This window comes from Glycine soja, chromosome 12, assembly GCF_004193775.1.
Source record: "Glycine soja cultivar W05 chromosome 12, ASM419377v2, whole genome shotgun sequence".
Taxonomy (NCBI): domain Eukaryota; kingdom Viridiplantae; phylum Streptophyta; class Magnoliopsida; order Fabales; family Fabaceae; genus Glycine; species Glycine soja.
In genome coordinates, this window is record NC_041013.1 from 44,444,955 (window position 1) to 44,463,323 (window position 18,369).

The 18,369-nt window shown below is 33.7% G+C and overlaps 2 protein-coding genes across 6 annotated transcripts; both read right to left on the reverse strand.

The window, feature by feature from the left end:
• Positions 1 to 393: 393 nt before the first annotated feature.
• On the reverse strand, positions 394 to 6,759 carry LOC114380113 (eukaryotic translation initiation factor 2D-like). 2 transcript variants are annotated; one of them, XM_028339047.1, is made up of 8 exons: positions 6,516 to 6,759; positions 6,336 to 6,447; positions 6,070 to 6,260; positions 5,635 to 5,729; positions 5,124 to 5,549; positions 4,462 to 4,570; positions 2,300 to 2,945; positions 394 to 789 (listed from the first exon to the last, which is right to left on the reverse strand). In XM_028339047.1, exons 1-8 carry the CDS (start codon positions 6,648 to 6,650, stop codon positions 668 to 670), a joined length of 1,836 nt encoding a protein of 611 aa, XP_028194848.1. In that variant the 5' UTR covers positions 6,651 to 6,759; the 3' UTR covers positions 394 to 667. The 2 variants fall into 2 exon arrangements, with proteins under 2 accessions (XP_028194848.1, XP_028194849.1); XM_028339048.1 differs by having other exon boundaries at positions 6,336 to 6,434; positions 6,516 to 6,656.
• Positions 6,760 to 10,158: 3,399 nt separating this feature from the next.
• On the reverse strand, positions 10,159 to 16,133 carry LOC114379222 (ethylene receptor-like). 4 transcript variants are annotated; one of them, XM_028337843.1, is made up of 7 exons: positions 13,409 to 15,875; positions 12,023 to 12,391; positions 11,648 to 11,914; positions 11,423 to 11,547; positions 11,218 to 11,261; positions 11,064 to 11,127; positions 10,159 to 10,911 (listed from the first exon to the last, which is right to left on the reverse strand). In XM_028337843.1, exons 1-7 carry the CDS (start codon positions 14,312 to 14,314, stop codon positions 10,557 to 10,559), a joined length of 2,130 nt encoding a protein of 709 aa, XP_028193644.1. In that variant the 5' UTR covers positions 14,315 to 15,875; the 3' UTR covers positions 10,159 to 10,556. The 4 variants fall into 4 exon arrangements, with proteins under 4 accessions (XP_028193644.1, XP_028193641.1, XP_028193643.1 ...); XM_028337842.1 differs by adding an exon at positions 16,080 to 16,133 and having other exon boundaries at positions 10,557 to 10,911; positions 11,064 to 11,261; positions 13,409 to 14,356; XM_028337841.1 differs by adding an exon at positions 15,927 to 16,052 and having other exon boundaries at positions 10,557 to 10,911; positions 11,064 to 11,261; positions 13,409 to 14,356.
• Positions 16,134 to 18,369: the final 2,236 nt, after the last annotated feature.

The window sequence follows — 18,369 nt, forward strand, 5'->3', positions numbered from 1 at the left end:
ATCAATTACTGTGAAAAAAATTCCAACTTCTGAGGTTTTATATAAAAATTGCAAACCCATCCTTTATTTTGATTTGTTCCTATAAAAAAATATATTGCGTTAATTTAAAAGGGTAAATAGTTATATTACAAATATGTATTCATTTAAAATGTTTACTAGTCATTGATAATTAATAACCTCGCGAGGTTTTGGTTCCAGTAGAAAATTTTCCTTTCCCACAAAACAATTATTCTATTACCAAATAATTAAAATATGATAGTTAAGTTCATCAGGTTTTAACTCTAACAAAAGAAAAATAGAATAATCACCAAACACGGAAATCAAAATGCGTATCCTATATTTTTAAGAAATGACGCATCGTATCCATGCATCATAGAGTCTATTGCTTTCGTATAGTGAGAAAGTGTGAATGCTGCCTCAACTGATCGGAATGGTGATTTCCTCCATTCAGAGTTTAACAATAAACTTGAAAACAACAATTTTTTGAATTGGAAAGAACATTTTGTGCTTTGTCCATTCCTTTCATTGCTCACTCCTTTTATATTCAACTCAACCCAATAAACCAGTGTAAGAAAAGTACAGAACATACACATCTCTCGGCATCTAAGTAAAGCACTCCCATCAGCGTTACATAATAAAAAAAACACACACACACATTGTATGTAGCTCATTTCTTGGTTTTATCAAGAACTTCAATGTATCTCTTTGGAACTCCATATTGTTCAATCAAATGCCTAGCTAAGTCATCGATAACTCCTCCTTGAACCAAAACCTCATGCCCTTTCTTACCTGCAAACAAATGCTTTAGAATTTTAGATAGATAATATAATAAACTTATAGTATCATTTTATTATTTTTAACTAGAAAGTCAGAACCATGAATGTTGAAGGGTGTAGTCGTCACATCTTCCCCAATCCATTTTCCAACCAAAATTTTGATGAAATAAACAAGGAAATGTATACACTCGCTGTTAGTTCACCTTATTCCTACTCTGCTAACACAGAAGGATGAAAAGAATATGTAAGAGCAAATAAAAGAACATTAAGATTTTACCCAAGCAAACCTAATCCCTGGTTTTGTGTTGAGTTTGTTACATTCAGAAGGAAACTGACACATTTATCAAAATAGACCTATGAACTCAGAAGAGATCATAATGGTCAGTGGTCACACTTACTGCACAAGCTCCCCCACAAATACCATATTAAATCAGCTTAGTTTCCCATGCAAGCCTAATCCCTGGTTTTGTGTTGAGTTTGTTACATTGAGAAGGAAACTGACATTTATCAAAATAGATCTATAAACTCAAAAGAGATCATAGTGGTCAGTGGTCACACTTACTGCATAAGCTCCCCCCACAAGTACCATTACTAAATCAGTTTAGTTTCCCATATGAGCCTTTACTATCTACCCTCCAATAGCCAACTTCGGCTTGCAACAGAAAATAAATACCCTCAAACTGTCATTTTTCTTTATTTACAAGAATCCATATGATAATGAGTAATGAAATATATAGAATTAAATATACCCACCTGGGATTACAAAGCAAATACAGACCGTACCACTTCAATGATTTTAATATTATTTATGATACATGAGAATCCACACAACCAGGTTTTAGGGAAAACGCACTTTGCAATAGTTCCCCAATCAATTATATTTTTCATATTAATCAAAATTCAATTTGTTTCTTTATAAATAAATAAATCCTTTGGTGGTATAATTCCTTTATTTCCTTGTTTCCTCATTATTCATTAGTATGTTAGCTCATACATATTACCATTAAAATGTTTGTTAATGTGAAAAAGAATGACTATCTGACTTATCAGAAGGCAAGACCAACATAAAGAAAAGTAAGAAGATCTAACAGCTGGGGACTATACATCAGAGATTTGATATCTTTTCTCTTTCCACCTTTGAGACCAAAATGTAGTTTTATAATTTCAGGTATCGGCATTTTATCAACCACGGAGAGATAAAACCAAAATATATATTCTATATGAATGCTGAAGACTAAACAACAGAAATTTGATGTCTTTCCCTTTCCACCTTTGAGACCAAAATGTAGTTCTATATTCTCTATTATCAACCATGGAAAGATAAAATCAAAACATATATTCTATATGAATGCAGATATATTAATCAGACACCACAATATGAGATTGGGTTTAAACAAAGAAAAACAACATGTAGCAGACATTAGGAACAAAGACATTCATATGCTCGTAAGTCCCATATTTCTTGAGGATAACAAAGCGCACGCCAAAATAAAACTTGTAATTTCAATGCAACCAAGAAATACCTGGTAGTTCTGCAACAGTGGTACTGCAAGCAAACTTCTTCTGCAGTTCTGATGCCAATGCTTCAGCATCTATAAGAAAAGATTCCATACCAGAGAGTTTGGTTACCTTCTTGTTGCCTTGCCGGCGTTCTGTCAATAACTGAATTGTTTTAAGTGCACCTTTACAAACTACAGATTCATTCCCTCTTGTCACAACATGGTGAGGCTGCATACGGCTCACAAATGTTGATCCTAAATCCTTCTTGTGAATTTCTGTAGGATATGTTGTTCCTTTTTTAATAGCCCCCTTGAACAGTGCATCACATAATATTACATCAAGAACCACAACGGATTTATTTGTTGGTTTCACAAGATTTTCTTTTTCAACATATTTGAAGACAATATCAGTAGCTTCAGAAGCACTAAAAAGTTTCCCCGTGTCAGCTCCTACAGGTGAAAATATGGAATTGACATGTACACTTGGCTTGTAGATTTCAGCCACTTCAAGAGTTTTGGATGAACGAATTTCATTGGCAGACTGAACACTGTGTTGCTCACTTTTCTCCACTCGCCTTTTTTCAGGCTTAAAGGATGAATAATCAGCATGTTTTCGGTTTACTGAAAATAGCATTACTTCCTCTTTGTGCTTATCTTCTTTCACTGATATCTGTACAAATATGAATATATATGAAAAAAGAATCAGAAACAGCATTGCAGAAAGTTTTACTCGTAGAAGACAAATGATCAAAAGGACCACACAGTAAAAATTGAAAACATCAATACATTTTGTTCATGATAAAATAGACATATAATTATCATGCATAATTTAGTCTTGTGTTTGCCCCATGATGCAACTTATTTCACAAGAATACATGGATAAACTTTCACTATCTTAGAATGTGGGTTTAGGCCTAATTGCCCCTCACTGAAATATACTATCTTGGTCATATCTCTAGCCAATGTGGGATTTGGATTTTTTCCAATACAACCCTTTATGCCCAACACTTTTAGGCTTGGTGCATGGATAACAAGGTTAGTGGTCCTTTAAATGGATCTAGGATAGGCTCTAATACCAACTTAGAATGTGGGTTTGAACCTAACTCAACCCCAAAAGTTAATTCATAGGGTGAAGGTTGCTCCCCACTTATATACTATATCTTGGCACTATCTCTAGCCGATATGGTATTTGAGTTTTTCCCAAAACACCCCCTCACATCCAAGCACTTTTGGACTTGGTGGATGTTCCGTTAATGGATCTAGGATAGACTCTGATACTATCTTAGAAAATGGATTTTGGCCCACTCAACCCCAACAACTAGCTCATAGGGTGAGGGTTGCTCCTCACTTAAATATTCTATCTTGGTCGTATTTGAGACTTGGGTTTTTCCTAATAAACTACATTAATAGTCTTGAAAATTTCCAATGCCTAGTCAACCTTGAATACATTAAAAAGGCAACATTATAAGAAACATCCCAAATTGAGAATCATTCCTTGAGTTGATTTCAGCAGAGATCCCTTTCAAAAGCAATTCATTCACCAAAAACTTCAAAAAAAAAAGCTTGTAAGACAGGAAAATTTAGAATGTTGAATCCCCATTTTTCTATCCAATCTTTTCTCATGGTCAGTGTTGTTAAATAGCGGCCATGGCGGAATGGTGTGGCAGAGTTTTTGCCAACCGCCAAAGGCAGTTTATGAAGGAAAACCCACCATAAGGTGCAATGGCATGCTTATATGGCGGATTTTCGGCCTTCTGCCATGTTCCGCCATCCAACATTAATAACACTGCTCATGGTCATAAATTTGGATAATGCTGATTGTTATATATACTTCCAATTAATATTTGCATCTCCTATCTCCATTCCAATTCTTCATGAAACAAATCTACAACAGAAAAATGTTGTCAAACTTATTTCTTTACCATAGTGCCTCAGCTTACATATCTAACATGCTAAGAGGTTACTCATCTAAAGAGATAAAAAAAGTGTCAGAATGCTTCGTTAAAGAGTGCATCCTGACAGAAGAAAACATAAGGGCAATGCACTCTGGCAGAGACCTACTTCGGCACATTCTAGATTCTAATTTTATAATTCATTTAACAATTTAAGGATTTTCCAGTCAATATCAGCAAGCTTCTGTTACTATTATACTCATCCAAGTAAAAAGAAAGCAGTAGCCGACAAACCAAGCCAGAGGTGGATTTTGCTTGTAACCACTTTGATAACTTTTTGTAGGAAGATTTCTTGATATTTAAAGTGATTCCTGAAGGCCTACATGGCAATACATGGTTTGACCTGCAATGCCCAAAAACATAATTATTAGATTCCTGAAGTCAGTTGGTATATTATTATTTAATACAAACTGAAATGAATTTAAGTCCGAAAAAAATGTTGAATACAAATGACAAAGCACTTGAATAATCACCAAATATATTATGCTGTCCTCAAATGACAATAACTTGATTAAATGGAAAGTTATTTATTATAACTTAATTGAAATAGTTTTCTTTCACACACTAACACTTTTGACCCTCGGCTAAAATCTTTTCAAATAGATATTCACTGTTTATTTCTTCAGCACTGATGCCCAGAGCTAAATTTTCAAATTTAGCTTAAATTCCCTGCTCAGAATAAAAATTGAGATCTTGAAAAATCACTACCAAGTTTTCATGATCTCATCCAATTGAAAGTGAACTCCACAGAGATCATATTTTGGTGCCATTGTTAAATCTCTAAGCTACACTACTTAATTGTCAACTGAAATTCATGGTTTGCTAGATTCTTTGGCCAATCTATTTCAAATGGTTCAACTAGGTCAACCAAGAGAAAAAGAGGGAGAAAATTCCACCATAGCGTGCTTCCAGGCAAGGGAAGGTCTTTGTCCTTCACTGTTGTGTGCAAAGCTTGTAGAAGGCACTTATCTAACAAGGAATCTACATCTGCAGTTGATAGAGTCAGTTGGTCATCTTGGTCATTAGCAGAGACAGTATCCGGTAACTTCAAATCAGCCACGCCTTCAGTTACTTCAGCTGTGGTATCATTTTCATCGCCATTTGGTGTTGCCAATGCAGGGGCAGAATCAGTTTGCAACTCATTTACATCCAGAGATTCCTCCGATCCATCACTTTTTGGGTTTTTCTGCTGATCAATTGATGTCTCACCAGCAACCTCAGTCAAATCAGAATCATGAGAAGCTTGTAACAAAGAAGGATCCTCAAAGACAACATCTTCGAAAAAACCTGCATTAGGCACGCAACGGCCCTCGGCAGTTTCCCTGCAAATCCAATGAGGCAGATTGATTCAATTTGTTTACTTGTACTGAATAAAAGGATCACCAGGCAGTCTCTAGCTAAACTTGCCAAAGCAAATCACGATAGCAATGAGTTATTCTCAGTGCCTTTCCACGTAATCCAGCTTTTAATGCTTCAGCGCTGCTCATTGTGGTACTCCCAACCTTCAAGAGAAGCAATGAATTTTGAGCTGACATGCAACCTATGGAAATTTTGATGATAGAAACAAATACAAATTTTAAAGGCAAATGCTAACCAGTGCCCTTGGTTAGCAAGACCCAATATTAAATAGTGCATGCACTGACAATGTAAAGCATTTTTTATATTGCCATCAAATCCAACCACAAACAGCCATCTATAGTAAGTTTGTTAACTTTTACAATAGCTCCCTTAAAAACCTGACGATTGGTTTCTGATTGGTTAACAATATAAATTTGTCTTTACGTTGACAATGCATAGAAATTAAACTCGATACAATACGAAGAAGCAATGTGCGTTACGTACTGCGATGGGAGCAGGATTTCCAGGTACCTTGGCGGCCCAAGGTTCCCCAGCCCGAAAGGAAGGAAGACCATCAGGAGGCACAATTATACCAGGGAACATCAAGTCTGCTCCTCCGATAACGAACCGGGATACCTCGCCACCCTTCAGCACGAAAACTGGCAGTAGCTCAGGGACCATCCACAGTGCATAAACTGCATCCAATCATCTTACTAATTATTATTAGAACTCAGTCATAATTTTTTAGCAAAAAGAAATGGAAGCAAAACCTGTAGGAAAAATGTCTGAGCCGCGGCCATCAACATCGAAAAACATTGGAAAGCCTCCCTCCACAGCATATACATGGACGCGGTTTTGAAGCTTGGCTACTGTAATCTCAGCCTGTTTAATTCTTCAGTGTGTGTGTATATGAAAACAAAGAAACATGAATGAATCGATGAGTTATTTACCTTGGGAGGAAGCAAGGCATCTAAGTCGGAATCAGAAACCCTTTGGAATTTTTGCTTAATGCTTCGTCTCAGCTTCTTCCTGTCCGCACCAGACAACCTCTGGTGAGATTTCGCCTCCACCGCCTTCTTAAACATTCTCTCACTCACTTCTCTTCTGTCTTCTGTGCATCAGAGGACACGCTAAGTTTTCCCCATTGTTTTTTTATTTTTCTTTGCTTATTTTGTTTCTGAACATGTAATGCCATATGAAAATACACAATTAAATTTAGTATTTGTCAAAATGATAGTGAATCTGGTCATCTCTATTTGCCGTGACATGTTTGTCATATAATTTATTTTTTATACAAAATTTTGTCCTATTAAACAGCACAACTAATATATTTAATAGTATATTGTGATATTACAATTTGAAAACATATGCGACAAAATTTCGTTAATAAACTTCTAAATTAAATTAAGTCTAAAAAAAATACTCATTTTATATAACATATAAATAATTTTTTTACATTTATTAAATAATATTATAGTTAAATTAGATTGATGAATAATTTTTTTAAAAAATTATAATTATAATTATACTTTTAATTTATAAAAAATACTCACCTTCTTTAAAATCATTTTTTAACATTATAATTTTTTAAATGATGAATCAATACAAAAATACAGGAACATTGTCTTGAAAAGTGTCGGATTTTGATTGTGGAATGTTAGTTGGAATGTATTTGTTTGTTTACGTGAGAATTATGGGATACTGGAAGCAGGAGCAACACCATTGCCTTATTAATTTCCTCACAAGACCTAAATTGAAGGTTTATGACTCATCTGGTGAGGTCTTAGCTATTCTGTCCAGAACAGTTATCCATTTGAAAGATCACATCTATTACTTTAAAGCATTCCAAAGAGTCTATGCTTCACCAAGACATGGAATAATTTTGCAAGAAATTGCAGCTGTGAATCTACCCAAACTGTTCGAAAGCAAGCACCCATAGCAGTGCAGTTCTCTCCTCAGAATAAAAGGAAGCATCGATGTTAAATTTAAAATTATCTTCTTGTGGGGGAGACCAGCGATCTTGAAGTATCCTTTGCTGCGGTTGGTTTATGTCACGATCTAAATTTTTCGCTTTGGACCAGTCTTGGATAAACATGTCTCCGTCATGATGAACCACCGTGGTGTCAGTAACCGAATTCTCCTCCAACATAGGCTCCATAGCAGCTCTCTCCTTTGATATGGCTTCTGTTGAGTCTATCATTTTGAAAAGTAATTCCGCAAACGCAACATCAGAATTTTGTATTTGAGATTTATGTGGCTGCAACACTCCAAGTTCATCAGCACACACATTTACATCACCTTATTGAGCAATCTACTCCACGACTACGTAAGTTTACTCTAGTTGGGAGACATCCTCTACAAGCACGCCACAAAAACATCTTCACCCTTGGAGCAGGGACATTAAGTTTCCATATGGAATTCCAATCACCAGACACCGCAAGAGAATCAACATTAACCAGCCTTTGCATAATCATATAATATAAGCAGAAAATTTAATACTTTTATAATATTTTTATAATAAAAGTAAATTAATAGTAACACTTTAATGTATACTTTTTTTATTCTATTCAAAAGTTATCTTAATTGTTTCAACTTAGAATTAATTTTAGATGCATAATCAATTTCATAAAATGAAATCAAACATCTAAAAATATACTAAAATCATGTATGATGTTTCCAAATAGTTTTGAAATTTAGTTTCCAAATGTTAAAATCAAGAGAAAAAGAATTATACACTAGTATAAAATTTTTTATAAAATCATCAGATCACACCTAATTATATATAATAAGTTTGTTAATTTTTAAGAAAATTATTAAATTTAATTAAAATAATAATTTAGGATTAAATGACACTAATACATAAGTATTATTAAACTCTAAAATCAAACCCACTTACAAAGTAAAGAGAAAAAATGGGATGGAATTGAGAGTGAAACAGAATTCAACAATATTTGAGCAAACATTTAAATTTTAATTATAGTAAATTTTTTACTAAAAATATATATATAAAAACAAAATAAAATCACATCCATGGAGGAGATATGAAATTTCTAAAATCGGGAGATAAATTAAAACAATCTAGGCCAAGATCATTAATAACATATTCAATGGTATTTATATAAGCAATCCCCTTTATGTCACATCAGTTTTTAATTAATTAATTTTTTCGTCTATGAATGTTTTTATTAATAAGTTGCTTAACTTGTAAATATTCTATTTCTTTCTTCTATATTTAATACAAAGTTAAACAACTCATAAATAATAATTGCTTATATAATTCTTTTCAATTTTAAACCATTTAAAATCACATATAACATAAAATAATCTATTTTTTTTCAAACAACCCATTAAGCTCTTATTGTATATGCTCTAAGTTAGTTAATAAAGCATAAACAGAAAAATAGAGATGATTAGTAATTAGAGCAATCAATATAGGTCAAGATTATCAATTTATGTAAGTTTAGAAAGTTAGAAACAAGAACAGTAAGCTAGTTTTCTGCATTTATGGAAAATTAGAGATTTCATCACTTCAACATGGCAAGCAAAAGATACTTCATCCAGTTCTTTTTATAAAATCAAATTGACTAATTCATCACGATTTAAAAAAAAAAATAGTTATGTTATGGAGATCATGTCGACTTTCCCTATTAACCCCAAGCTAAAATTAAGCTACCTAAGGAATATGAAACTTAAAAGGTAAAATCCGCACCAGCACTCAACGTGAAATTAGAATAACAACCAGACTCAAGTAATTGGATACCCAAACGCACACGGCCGCAAGACCTTACAAGGGAACCTAATGGATTAAGTGACTTTTCCTGCCAAATACAACTATAAATATGAGAATTTTTATCATGTATGGATAACATCACTCATTCATTATTCTTTCATACACATTCTGACTTGATCATTGTAATCCTTGCAGGTGCTACCGCCAGATTTGCTTGTCGTGGACCATCATGAATCACGGTAGATTTGCTCAGAATCCTCTTCCTTGTTGCATCTTACAACAAGTTAAATATTTTTCCCCTAAGATTTTTTAGTATCAAGATGTTTATAACAACTCATATATTCTATTCAAGTTAAACTTTATTAGTTCACAATAACTTCCATTTAGTTAGTGTTTTTAAATTTATCCTAAATTTATATATTTTTTCAAAATTACTCTTAATATTAAAGAAAGATACTTCTTTTATTTTTTAAAAATATTTTTATTACTTTAATCTCTATCATCATTAATGTATTTATTACTTCAATTTTATTACTATGCATGTAATTAGTCAAAGGTTCTTAAAATACTCTTTATACAATAAAAAGTTTGATTCTCAAGATTATCTCCATCTCTATATATAAAATTATTTTAACTAATTCACATCCTATAAAAAAATAATTTAATTAATCACATTAAATTTATCAATTATTTATATTATTTTTTGAAAATTATCTTCATTTCTCTCTTCACTTAATTAATTCTCACCATTGAGTAATTAATGTTCGGAGAAAGAATATTGCAATTAATTAAGAATATTATAGGATAGAAATAATTAATGCACTGAATTTTTAGAAGATAATCTTATAAAGAGGGACAAAAACTAAAATGAAAAAAGTCTTATCCATAGGAACGGAGGTACATATGCGTAGGGGCTAAACCAAATATTTTGAATGTAGAGACTAAAACAAAGACTATACAGGTATAGAGATCTAACAAGTAATTAAACTTAAATCAATTAATCAAAACAGTCTAGGACAGTATAAATGCAATTTTACCGCCATTGCAAAACATCGAAAGTCTGCTATAAAATGCAGAATACACAACATATACGAACTTGTGTTCACAAAAAATTATTTAACAACGCAGACTCAATCGTTGTTCCTTTTGCCGGGATCTCAAAACAGCAAAAAGGATGACAACTAATGTCAATTGCCTCATTGCTTCATAAGTTTGTGCTCTTCTCCAAATTTGATATAGCTATGTACAACAATCTAACAGGTTAAACACTTTCGAACAGAACTCGGCGCTCCAATAGTTCTGATAAAACACCCCTCATTTTGTCAACAGAAACAGGTTTCAATATAAGGCCATCCATACCAACCCTCATACAGTTCTCTTTTGTTACCTTTTTGGTGTTTCCAGTAAGAGCAACTATCAGTGGTCTATCTTGATGCTTCGTAAACTTCTCATGTATACGGACTGCAAGTTCATAACCATCTAACCCTGTACAAACATCCATGAAGACCACTTCATGTTCCAGAGAAACAACACGCAGACATTCTTCACTTGAGCTTGCAGTTGTTACATCACATCCTAAATGCATAAGAAGTCCTTTTGTTACTGTCCTGCTAACCCTACAGTACAAGTTTCACAATCAGTTATAAGTAAACAACCTAAGTTTGCTTTTGTATGCTATCCCAAAATTCTAATGTTTTACTTAGTAAGTAAATGATATAGAAACATATATCAGAACAGAAGGTACAAAAATAAAGCCTATGCAACTGACCCATTGTCATCCATGACAAGAACTTTGAGCCCAGCAAAGTTTGTAGATCCATGATTTCCTGGTACTTTAGGTACAAAAGGTAGCTTAAATTCATTTGATCGGTCTGGGATTCCAAGTTTTACAATAAAAGTGACTGTACATCCTTTACCAATACCTTCGCTTTCAACCCAAATATGCCCTTCCATAAGATTTACGAACCTGCTCACAATTTAAGAAAACAGTACATAATCAACTGAAAAATCTCAAATAGGAATTCTAAAAAGAACCTGATTCCAATTTTGCAATGTTCCAAGGAATAGCATATAAATAACTGTGCTTCACATCCTAGTTAAGACAGTAAACATACAAGAATATAGTACCTCCTACAAATTGCCAGGCCAAGTCCACTTCCAGCAGGATTTCTTGTTAATGATTGGTTTTGTGCAAACTTAGTGAATAACTTCGGGATATCTTGTGGATTAATTCCTGATCCTGAATCTTTTACCTATGATGAGTAAAAAATTAAATTCCATCATTGTAGTCAGATAACAGAGGACACAATACCACAAGGAAGAAGATTATTAACTAAGCTTGAAGAAACAAACCTGTACTCGCAAATAAAAGTGGTTATCACTTGGCACTGGAAGAAAGTCAGGAATTCTAGCATCTCTAAAGGATTCAGGCTTTGCAACGAAAGCAGTGATGGAAATGCAACCCTCTTTTGAGAACTTCACAGCATTACCAACAACATTCAGAATAGTTTGCATGAGACGTTTTTCATCACCAATGGCATACATTGGCAAATCTGAGGCTACATGTGAAGTGAGTGATAACTTTTTAACAGATGCAACAGGCTTAATCAAGTTAAGGACCTGCAATCAGGATAACAGATCAACATCAAGCTTTTAAAGAAACTCAAGATCATTAGCTAGAAGTCGGACTAATATGATTAAATATCAGGATTTGGCATGAAATTTCACCTCTCTGAACAAAGAATGGAGGTTAAATGTTGCTGCTTCAAGTTGAAGACTGCCATCTTCAAGCCGTGAAAGATCCAAAACGTCATTGATGAGGGTAGCCAACAAATTGCTGCTTTTCAATATTGTCTCCACCATCAGTCGTTGCTCAGCTGTCAAATCTGTTTCCTGTAGTAATGAAGAGAGTGCAATAACTGCATGCATGGGAGTTCTCATCTCATGGTTCATAACTGCCAAAAAGTCATTACGAGCACGAATTGCAGTTTCTGCTTCTCTTCTTGCTAGATCTAATGCAACATTCTGCTCGATGAGCTGATCCCTTGCCCTCATTGACTCTTCTAAGATTGCAGCATGTGAAAGAGCAACAGCTACCTAATGTAGGAGACAATTGTCATGGGTAATTTGAAGGTATATTCAAATGATCGACTAATGCAGTACAAATACTGATGGTTCCCACAAACATATTTTTATGTCCAATGTTTCACTATGCCATAGAACATCATTTAATAATTAAATCAACAGCCACCACCAGCTTTTTATAATGAATTAGGTTGGGTTAGCTACAGAATAATTTAGAAATATAATATAAAACCGTTCATGTGTATTCACCTAACTGCTAAAGGTTTTGGGAGAGTTAGTTCATTACATGGTATCAGAATCTCTTTACTATGAGTAGTCTAGAGTTCAATCCTTGCTGTGCAATCATATTTAAGATAAAAAAATAGGCACAAGGTAGTTGGGTCTGTGCATTGTCCATGCTTCAAGCCCAAAGGGCTCGTGAGAAGGGGCGTGTTAAAAATATAATAGAAAACCATTAACATGCCTTCACCTAACAGCTAAAGCTTATGGGAGAGTTGGCTCATGACAGAATCAATCAATGACATTAGGCTATTTAAAAAAATTAGTTCAATTACCATACCTGTTCAACATTGAAAGGTGGTACACATTCATCTAAATTTAGAAAACAAACACAACTTGCAATCCATCTTTAGGAAGTTAATTTACAATTCAATTCACAAAACTATGTTGTTTACATGGAACAGACAGAATAAAGTTCATTTTTTAATAAATGTATCAAAAATCACTTTATATTTGCAAGAAAGAAAGAATTTAGTCATTTATAAAAATGAATAAACATAACACATTGAACAGAGAACCATACATGAAAATACAATCTATCAAAAACCTTACACTCATCTATTAGAAATAGTAACATAAAAATATTTTAAAAAAAATCACTTTGTCACAATTCAAAAATCTAGAAACATAGCTAAAAAGTAATGAATGACAAATATATCTATGTAAAATAATTGGGACTAATAGAAAGACATGTAAGATGGAAATGAAATGTGCTAGAAAGGCAACTGAATAAAATGGAATATTGCTAACCTGGTCAGCAACTACCTCAACCAGTTCTAACTCGTGCACATGCCATTGTCTAGCACTATCTGATGGAAGCATCAAAACCATCAAAGCATAACTTCTTGTTGAAACCTCAGGCCAATCATATATTTGGAAATTAGAAAGATGTAGGAGAGGAACTCGAACAGCTACTACTGCCCCAGGCATGTATTTTCCAGCATAAGGTCGTAATCTAGCAACTGGACAATTAGGTGAAATTTTTACTGCCCTGTTGCTACTAAATACTTGATTGATAACAGGAAGATGAATGGGTACTGTGTATCCAACTGGGTTCTGCTGTCGCAATGTGTAAGAGAGTTGAAGCTCCAAACCAGTTCGTGTTGGCATCCATAACGCACATTCCTCTAGTGCCAAAGTTCTACCTAATTCAACAAGAGTCGTTTTCAATATTGTGTGTCTATCAAGAGTGCTTCTAATCTCATGAGTCAACATCCTAACATGTCGACCAGTTTCTTCTTGTGTGCGAATCAGGCCCATTTCTCTATCAAGCTCTGCAGCCTTGTTCTTCAAAAATAATTCCCTAGTTTTAACACTTAATAAATCAGGAATAATATGTACCAGCATGAGGGCAGTTGCACATGATACCACAGCAGTTAAAACCTTAGCAGTGGTCATTACAACAGCCACAGTTCTTGAATGAATTCTAAAGGTCCATAAATTAATTAGATGTGTTGCTCCACATAAAACTATAAAAGCACCAAACTGAACAAGGACCCATCTATATGGAAATACTGCTGATTTCTTAACAAAGTAGATAAGCTCCAAAGGGATTGAGAAATAAGCAAGGGCAATGAAGAAATCAGAGATATATTGGTATTTCATCAATAAGTCATCAGCTGGCACTTGTGGGTCAATACAATTGCAGGATTCCATAGTGATTGAACCACCTCAGGCAATTTTTCCTTTTTCACATAACTACATCAAAAGATGGAAAAGTCAAGCATCAGATAGAAGGGAATGGAACAGACGAAAACAACAAACTAGATGGAAAAGTTGTGCATAATCCAAGTTTTAATCCCAAAGGGCTCTTGTGTGAGGGGCCTTTCAGAGATGCAATATAAAACCATTCAAGTTCACTTAATAGTATAAGCTTTTAGGATAGTTGATTCATGACAGAGTACTACTGGTTATACTACATTAAAAGTTTCAAGTCTTCTTAAAACAGAAAATGATATTTTATGAGAGAAGACAAACTGAAACAAGGGGAGGATAAAATATCCTCCAAAACAAATTAAAAATTCAGCAAAGCTGTCCAGCTCTCCAGCCTCTCTCCATATGATAAATGAAAACTCCCTCAAAAGAACCACAGGAGAACAAGATAGAGGCTAGAAGACAATCTCATTCCAAAACAAGTTCTGAAACATAAAGATGCAATCATTCCTCACCAACTGAATACACCATATAACTGCATATATTTCACACTGCTGAAAACTTTCAACCTCCTTGGCTTTACCAAATGAAAGAATTTCTTGAGGCTTAGGATCATGGTAGTTGAATTGGAACACAAAATATGTATCGGAAAGCCTATGTATCGAATCGTATCATGAATCACAAGATTTATGATCAATAAAATAAGCCCAAATTCATGATGAATAATATAACTCTAGATCATTTTAACATAGAGAAAGATATGAGAAATGAAAACAAATATATTTTAATTAATACAACTCTAGGCTACTGTTGGGATTTTTAGTTTAAAATGCAGCCTAAGACATAACACCGATACTCACTCAGAGCTTCTAGATAACCACTTGTTAAGCTTTGTTTTCCTTATTTATGACTATAAGAATAGCAAAGGAAAAATTTAATTTCTCTTATTCTTTTTTAATGACAGCCACTGGTTTATAGACAGAATTAGTCCCAAAGAGGAAACTAAATCTGCCACAATCAGGGAGAAAAATTAGAGATTAATAAATCATCTATCACCTATGATCTGATCATAATTCAAATTTATTACAATATCAAATCAAGACATAAATTAAGAAATGATTCCTAAGGACAAACACGCAACAATAACAACGTTGTGAACATTATATGCAAAGATCCTAAGAAGGCAATATAGTAGAGTCAAATATGTGGTGCAGAACTCATAACAATGTATGAAGCAGGGCCCATGTATTTGATAAAGCTTATACGTCAGACATAGTCTCCTGGCATAAACTAAAATGGAGCATAAATGCAACATGGAACCATCTGTGAATGAAAAATGGAACAAAAGTTGTGTATTCCTGTGCATAGAAAAGGCATGAAGGCAATCCTATCCCACAATGAATGTAAACGAAGAGATAGAGAGTTCAAACAATGGTCTTCCTCAGCATAAAAGGGATGCCCTCTGAAGGACACACCTTGCCCTTGGGACAATTAAGAACAACAAACAGGTTATCCAGATTGAATCGACCACCTAGCTCTTAAACACATGTGGTAACCCTTAAGAAAATTAAAGCAAATTATAAAATATAATATAGTCGTTGTGAATGAAACTCACATGGATGGAAAAGCAGGACAAGAGCAGAACAGAGAGAGAGAGAGAGGAAAAGAAATGAAAAGCAGCAGAGCAAGTTGATTATTATATTCTTATTCCTATGGTATGTATGGCGGTCAAGTTCAATGAATTGCGTTGTGTGGAAGGGGAGCTTACCAAATATGATGTAGACAGATCTCTGCAAGTCGCAAACAGTCAAGCCTCGCCTCTCTTTCCTAATTCTCAAATATATCTTTCCTTTTTCTAATTTTACTGCACCACCACCTCTAATTCAATTTTACATTAATACTGTAAATATCAAATCAAAAGTTGAACCGACAAAACTTTCAAGACAACAAAATATAAAAAATGTTGTTACAAAACAAAATTTAATAAAATATATAACAGTATATTTCTATAAAAAAAATTATCTTTAAATAAATTTAATTATTCTAAAAGGGAGGTATTGAAAAAAAAATTGGTTAAAGAATAGAAATATTATAAACCAAATTTAGTAAAAAAATATGCAATTATAAATCATTTTAGAATTAGGCTAAATTAAATTTTTTTCCTCCTATAATTTTTAATTCCTAATTTTAGTTTCTTTATTTTTAATTTCATTCAATTTTTAAAATTACTTAATTTTAGTCTCGTTGGCTATTGATCATTGTTTAGTTGATTATGTGTTATTTTCATACTAATGTGAACAAATGATGTGATACTTATGTGGATTAAAGATGTGGTAAAATAATTTATAATTTAAAAATATTAAGAACCAGTAATAATGAGACTAAAACACTAGTACCTACCAATGGGGTTGGATTTAGAGAAGGGATTAGTCTTTCACAACATAGTGAAACAAGGTTTAAATCTCCACTTCGAGGAGAGACACCCATATTTAGTGTCTGACGTGCTTCAATTAGGATTGCCTTTAAAGGAAGAGACATATGAGAAAAAAAAAAAAACACTAGTCCCTTACTGTTGTTTTTACAACCTAAACCACTATTCAAACTCATGATATTTAGGTCTTGAGGATTGGTTTTTGTTGCGTAGAAGGGGGTGTGCATAGGAAAAAATTAGGATTATAGAATGTCATAATTGGATTATAGAACTATGTTAGGAAATTCACATTTTTTGAGGATTGATGATGTGTGACAGTGAGGATTCATAGTATAGAATGTCTAATCCAGCTTATGAAACTCTAGATGGGTTCTTAAGCATTTTGCTAAGAAAATGGCTAATTTATAACAAAGATCGGACTTGTGATACTAAATTGACTTGATGTATAGTGCATATATCACATTACATATGAGTAGACACGTAAGTTCAGGATGCTTAATTTGTTTTCTATCATTCGCAATAAAATTGTTTCGAGTCATTCTCCTAGACTTCACAAATGGTCCTTCCAGCAATCACTCTGTTTTGTCTTGCCCTTTAAAATTTGAAGGTAACCTCTATGATTTTTTTAATATACATGCTTAAAAATAATTTTTTCTCTATTTTAATAAAGTGCAAACACCATTTCAAGTGGATAACCACGTAGACTCAAAATTACAGAAAATCACACACTTCCGGACTTTATTTGCACAATAGGGCAATTACCTTGCATGTCACAAATAGGCCTAATTTGACCTCATTTAGCAAAGAGAAGTTGTTGAAAATTTTGTCTAGATTAAAACAACACCAATTGCATGAAAAAAGGGTAGATTTTGAGATAAGTTCATAACATTGAGACTGGTTTAAATAACTCCATTTTTTAGCCAGTGTCTCTTTCATTGTGGCTCAAATTTTCGAATTTGAAGCTTGTCTAAAAGTTTTGAAAAAATTGGACAAAGTATCCTTTGTATTTGAAACTCTCCCAAAGGAAAAAGAAAGCAAAAGAAGAATTAAAAATGTGCATGCAAGCAGCTCTCAAGACAAGTTTCACCAAAACAATTTTTTTTTCTAGAAAACCTAGTTTCTCTTCAAAGTAAAATTTTGTGAAAGAAAGATAAATGGAGGTCATTACAGCCATGGTTACCTCCTCCCAAATATAACCAAGGGTTGAGTCCATAAAAAAGAACTCCCCACTTATCCAAGGTGATCTCACCCGAAAATTAGAAGAGGAAAGGTGAGGGCAAGCTTTCCTTTTGCTCTAACACTTGGCACCAACAAGAATGCAAGGTACAAAGTTTTGCTTCTCCACCTTCTTGTGCTCACAACCAGACCAGCTATGGAGGAAGGTAGATGGGTTTTTTTGTTCTCTTTGGTGAGAGTGGCTGAATGTATGAGAGATAATTGATAGAATGGATAGCCCACCAAGTTTGAATTGTAAAAAAAAAGTGTGAGTGTTTGTGGGGTGTAGGGGTGGCCATGGGTTTGTGGTGAGGGAGAAAGTGAGTTATTTCTAAGTGTCTCTCTTCATGTGATAGTACATGTGTCCCTTAAGGTGTGACTTGGAGAGAGTTCAATTGTGTAATTTTACATT